This window comes from Dipodomys ordii, unplaced genomic scaffold (genome assembly GCF_000151885.1).
Source record: "Dipodomys ordii isolate 6190 unplaced genomic scaffold, Dord_2.0 Scaffold14, whole genome shotgun sequence".
NCBI classification, from domain to species: domain Eukaryota; kingdom Metazoa; phylum Chordata; class Mammalia; order Rodentia; family Heteromyidae; genus Dipodomys; species Dipodomys ordii.
Window position 1 is genome coordinate 16,326,615 of NW_012267230.1, and position 6,268 is coordinate 16,332,882.

At 47.0% G+C, this 6,268-nt stretch overlaps 1 protein-coding gene across 3 annotated transcripts in view; it reads right to left on the reverse strand.

The window, feature by feature from the left end:
- Rab11fip3 (RAB11 family interacting protein 3 (class II)) overlaps nucleotides 1-6,268 on the reverse strand; it is a 45,729-nt gene that overhangs the window by 35,484 nt on the left and 3,977 nt on the right. For all 3 annotated transcript variants that reach the window (XM_013011593.1, XM_013011590.1, XM_013011589.1), the window contains exon 2: nucleotides 1,236-1,327. In XM_013011593.1, coding sequence (XP_012867047.1) covers nucleotides 1,236-1,327 — 92 coding nt within the window. The remainder of the gene's footprint in view (nucleotides 1-1,235; nucleotides 1,328-6,268) is intronic.

The following is a 6,268-nucleotide window of genomic DNA, read 5'->3' on the forward strand; positions in this document are numbered from 1 at the left end:
CGACAGACGCAGGGGACCTCCTGGGCAGGAGATCATGCTCTCTCAGGCCGTCATGGATACATACACCCAAGCCAGAGGAATCTCCGAGGAAGCTGGGGATTCCAGTCAATGCTCAGCACCACCACCCAGGGTCAATGGCTGGTACCCTTCATCTACAGATACAAATGCTCATCATGGAGGTAGTAGGATGGGGTATATAATGACCTTCCGACATTGATACTGTTAAGTATATTTTTTCCAAACATAAAAAGAGATGTTGCCAGGCACTGGTGGCTCACGCCTGAGATCTGAGGATCACGGTTCAAAGCCAGCCTGGGCAGGAAAGTCCATGAGATTCTAATCTCCAACTAACCACCAGAAAACCAGAAGTGGTGCTGTGGCTCAAGTGGTAGAGCGCTCGCCTTGAGATGAAGAGCTGAGGGACAGCATCCAGGCCCAGAGTTCAAGCCCCATGACCGACAAAACAGGAAAGAGAAAAAGATCTAATCATTGGTTCCTGGGTGTAGTTAAAAGTGTCCTGTCTTCTTCAGCTATGACTTTTTTCCTAACTATGGTGACAAGGACCCACAATTAGAGAAGCTATACCATATATATATGTATACATATATATATATGTATATATACTCCCACTGTATCTACAAGCAGGAAGCAAGTATTAGTCAAATGTCCCCAAAGACAGAAAGCAGTTTAGAAGTTCATGAAAGGGCTGGGAATGTGGCTAGTGGTAGAGTGCTCGCCTAGCAAGCATGAAGCCCTGAGTTTGATTCCTCAGCAACACATACACAGAAAAGCCAGAAGTAGTGCTGTGGCTCAAGACTCAAGCCTTGAGCAAAAGAAGCTCAGAAACAGTTCCCAGGCCATGAGTTCAAGCCCCAGGACTAGGAAAAAAAAAAAAGTCATGAAAGGGAACCTTCAGTCTTCTGTCTGTTCGTACCTGGCAGACCATGGCAGCAGCACTACACTGCGCCTCACTGTCCATCAACCTCTGCGCAACATGCCCCAGGGAAGGCTGCCGAGAGAACAAGGAGCAAGCAGCCTCACAGCCCGTCCCCAGACAGCCCCCAGGAGCAGAGGCAGACACCCGCTGGTCCATCCCAGAGCCTGCACCCCAGAGACCCTCAGCAACCTACAGAAGCAGGAGGGTGCGGGGCCTTCCCGTGTCTCTGAGCATCTCAGGAAGCAGGATTGCAGCAGAAAGGAAAAGACGAAGTTCAGACGTAAGGGAAAGCACTTGCCTCATAGGTGACAAAGTCGTCAAACTCGTCCACACAGGCAGTGGGACCCTCGTCCTGGGCAGGCTCCACACTATACAGCTGGCCATCGGGATCTGCAGAGAGAAGACCCAGTGTTCAGCAGGCCACCAGAGCTGTCCAGACAGGCTGAAGATGAAGATGTAGGTTGAACTGAGACTCCCTGGGAAGACACTCAGAGCTAAGCGCTGTGGGAGCTGGGAAGGCCTGGCAGTTGCTCTAGGCAGGGAGTGAGCACACCAGGACAGGAGCAAGAAATTCAAGGGAAGAAACTAGAGGGTAAGACTCGAAGGCCACGTCTTCTAGAGAGCATTATAAAATATAAAGAGAGAGATAGAAATCCCTAACAACTCCAAAGCTCTAGCCGCTATGGTAGGATTACAAGCATGAGCCATCAGTGTCCAGCTGGGCCATCTCAAAAAAAAAAAAAAAAAAAGCCAGGTGTCAGTGGCTTACGCCTATAATCCTAGCCAATCAGGAGGCTGATATCTGAGGATCACCATTCAAAACCACCCAGGCAGGAAAAGTGACTTTTTTGGGTCAATTGTGGGGCTTGAACTCAGGGCCTGGGTGGTGTCTAAGCTTCTTTATGTTCAAGGCTAGCGCTCTACTGCTTTAACCACAGTGCCACTTCATTTTTTGTGTGGTTAATTGGAGATAAGAGTCTCTTGAGGACTTTTCTACCAAGACAGGCTTCAAACTGCGATCCTCAGATCTCAGTCTCCTGAGTAGCTAGGATTATCTCCCTCCCACCCCACCACTCCCCCACCCCCGCCAGTTCTGGAGCTTGAACTAAGGGCCTGGGTGCTGTCCCTGAGCCTCTGTGCTCAAGACTGGCTCTCTACTACTTGAACCACAGTGCCACTTCCATCTGTGAAACTCTTTCTCCAATTAACCACAAAAAGACAGAAATGGAGCTGTGGCTCAAGTGTAGAGCACTAGCATTGAGCAAAAGAGCTCGGCCAGCACCTAGGCCTGGAATTCAAGCCCCAGTACTGGAACAAACAAACAAGCAAACAAATACAGGTCACTAACCTGAGTGACCTCACCATTATAATCCTAGCTGTCCAGGAGGCTGAGATCTATGAACTGTGATTTGAAGCCAATCCAGGCAGATAAACCAGAGACTTTTTGTTTGTTTGTTTTGTTTTTCTTTGGGGGGGGGGTCCGGTCATGGGGCCTGAACTCTGGGCCTGGGCGCTGTCCCTCAGCTCTTCAGCTCAAGGCTAGCGCTCTACCACTTGAGCCACAGCGCCACTTCCGGCTTTTTTTCTTTTTGCTTATGTGGTGCTGGAGAATTGAACCCAGGGCCTCAGGCATGCAAGGCAAGCGCTCTACCACTGAGCCACCTTCCCAGCCCATCACAGAATTTCTTGCCCTGACTCCAAGCTGGGATCCTCGATCTCATCCTCCTGAGGAGCTAGGATTACAGGCGTGAGCCACTGACTCCCAGCACATGCACATAAAATCCAATCCCAAAACAAGCAAACTTTCAAGTCAGGCTGCTATTTTGTGGCTTGGTGGTAGAGCACGTGCTTGGCATATACAGGGTCCTGTGTTCAATCTCTAGCACCACAAAAATTAAATACATAAACATCAAGATTTGAAAAGAACCTATGCACCAAAGGACTGCCAAGGAGCAAAACCACTCATGTCTGAGGAGGTGTGTGCAGAATGAAGGAACACTGCACAACACTGTCCAGGCAAAGGAAACAAGGTGAGTTGTTCTTTTCCTATAACTACCTTAGAAGAAAAAAAAAGTCATGGGGATTGAACCAATAGTCTTGCACATTCAGGGCAAGCAATCTACCACTAAAATACATCCCCAGCACAGACTCCCTTTTGCAGTACTGGGGGGTTTGAACTCAGGGTCTCAACTTATTAGGCAGACATTCTATTGCTGATCTATATATCCAAACATCTTTTTACTATATTATACTTTTTCTTTAAAAAAAAGGGGAGGGGGGCTTAGGATGATTCCTCATCACCACATAAGCAGAAAAAGCCGGAAGTGGCGCTGTGGCTCAAGTGGTAGAGCGCTAGCCTTTCACTGAAGAGCTGAAGGACAGCGCCCAGGCCCGGAGTTCAGGCCCCACCACAGACAAAAAAAAGACTGAACTTGAAGGTAACATCTCTTCACATGGACAGACTAAATTCCGACTGGGTGATAGCGATGCCACTTCTCAAACCCTCCAAGCCCGGAACATCTGTCATCTCCCTCCTCAGCCTCTATAGTGCTGAGCCATCAGCACACACCAAGGGTGGCACATCAGTGACACCTAAGTGACACTGTGTTCCCAGCAGCCCCTTATTCATGCAATTACTTGAAATACACAGTACTTACAGAATTTGTTATTTATTGAATATCTTAAATGTAACCAATCTAATGTGAGCCACTTAATTTAAAAAGCCCAAGTAGGGGCTGATAAATATGGCTCAGTGGTAGAGCGCTTCCCTAGCATGCATGAAGCCGTGGGTTCGATTCCTCAGTACCACATACACAGAAAAAGCTGGTAAGTGGTGCTGTGGCTCAAGGACAGAGTGTTAGCCTTGAGCAAAAGAAATTCAGGGACAGTGCCCAAGCCCTGAGTTCAATCCCAGGATTGGCCAAAAAAAAGCACAAGTAGTAGCCAGGACAGGCAGACAAATCTGAGACACTTTTGTTTTTTTCTCCTGGTGCTTGAACTCAGGGCCTGGGCACTGTCTCTGAGCCTCTTCCTGCTCAAGGCTAGTGCTCTACCACTTGAGGCACAGCTCCACTTCCGGCTTTTGAGTAGTTCATTGGAGACAGGAGTCTCACAGGGACTTTTCTGCCTGGGGCAGTTTCCAACCAGGATCCTTGGATCACAATCTCCTGAGTAACTAGGATTACAGGCATGAGCCACGGGTGCCTGGCTTCAAATTTGTAATAACTGTGCTTCTACATATTCTTGTGTATGGCTCCACATCTCTAGAGGCTAATCCATGCTATTGGATGGTCATTAGTTCATTTTTATTTTTGAGTGACACTGCACTTTATGCATATCCCAGTTTATTTGCCTGCTTATGAAAGTTTAGGTTGACTATAGTATGCTGTTTTGAATAAAACTGTTATGAACAATTGTGTATAACTATTTATGTGGACATCTTTTTATTTCTCTTGGGTAAATAAGAATGAAACAACTAAGTTGTATGATAAGTGTTTAACTTGACAAGAAACTGCAGAATAGCAACTTTTGAAGACTAAGTCAAATAGAGACCTTCCCTAGACAGCTCCCAGGAAAACCACTTCACTGGCTTCCTCCAGCTGGGCCACCAGAGGCCAGAGATTCCTAGTGTGATCTGGACCTCATGGGGAGAATACTGTCTTGTCATGTGACACAGCAGGTTCCAAAGGTCTTCTCCACCAGACCTGGGTCACTGGAGAGAAGACATCGGGAAGTGGGAGTGAACATCCAAGGAAATGCATTCACAGGGCACCCAGGGCACCAAGATACCTAGACTGATGTCTAGACTTCTTTCAACTTAAACTGAATGATTTGATAGCTGCACAAATTCAAACATGTATGCATGTCATAATTCAACATAGCTCTCCTCTGTGGCTTTAAGGATCATGGGTTTCTTGCACAGCTAACTGTGGTGTTCGGAATGTGGCAGAGCATTTGAGTCATGTGAACAATGGCCTGGAGTGAAGGATCTCAAGTGCAGCAGGAAGGGCTAAGCTGCAGTCCTGCCGTAGGAGTCTGGGCAGGAGTGCTTCTACTGCAGACTGGGCACTGCCATGGACAGACATCTTTTGGACTGGATTCTGGACCTAAAGCAGACTCTTCCCAGGGTGGTCAACTGAGCCCTGGTTTTTAGAGGGCTAGATTGTCCTACCAGTTTTTCCACTGTCAGATGTTAACACGTTTGTGTTTCTAAAACAATCTGAAACTTTTAAAACGTAGTCAAGCATATTGACATGTGGATGTCTACTCAGACTGTGGAAGTAGGTAACAATCGAACAGCTCTGCTCCATATGGCACTCAGAGATAAGACATGAACGTACGTACCTGGTATGTTCACATTCCTGACAGGAGCTAAGCATGAATCTTTTATCAGTATTCTCTGTAAGAACTGTAACAATTTTCCATCAACTGGAATTTTTGTGCCTTTATCTTGTCCTTTCGGAGTTCAGGAGTACCTCAGCTCTGTGAGCTACAGCCATGGCCTATTTGGAACAGCTCTGCTTCATGCTATTCCTGAAATAGGACCTATGACTATGACAGAAAAAAATCTCTTTGCACTTTTCTGCAAACTGGGTCAAGACTTCATGCTTCTTACTATGCCACTCCCTAATGCCAACGAAGTCTGACTCGGAAGACAGGCTGCTTGCAGTTACAATGGCACACTGCAGGTAAGACCTAAAAGAAAACCCAGTGCAATTGTAGCTCAGGCCGGGCGCCAGTGGCTCACACCTATAATCCTAGCCACTCAGGAGCCTGAGAACTGATGTTTGCAGCCCAAAATCATCCTCAGCACCCTTGAAACTCTTATCTCCAATTAACCACCAAAAAGCTGAAAGTGGAGCTGAGGCTCAAGTTAGAATGTTAGCCTTGACAAAAAAACTCATGGGCAGCAAGTACCCAGCCCCTGAGTTCAAGCCACAGGACTGGCACAAAAAAAAAAAAAAGCTGGGGCCGGGAAGGTGGCTCAGTGGTAGGGCGCTAGCCTGGCATGCCTGAGGCCCTGGGTTCCATTCCACAGTGCCACATACACAGAAAAAAACTCAGTGGCACTGTAGTTCAAATGGTAGAGTTCTAGCCTCGAGCAGAAAAAAACTCAGGGATAGAGTCCAGGCCCTGAGTTCAAGCCCCAGGATTGAAAAAAAAAGAAAAGAAAAGAAAAAAGAAAGGTTTCTTTTGCTTTCTTCTAAGTGCTGTGAAATAATTTCAAAATCATCTTTCTTTCATTCTACTTTTCACTCTTCCTTCCTAATGAAATGTAAAAACAGAAAAGTAGGCTGGGAAGGTGGCTCAATGGTAGAGTGCTTGCCTAGC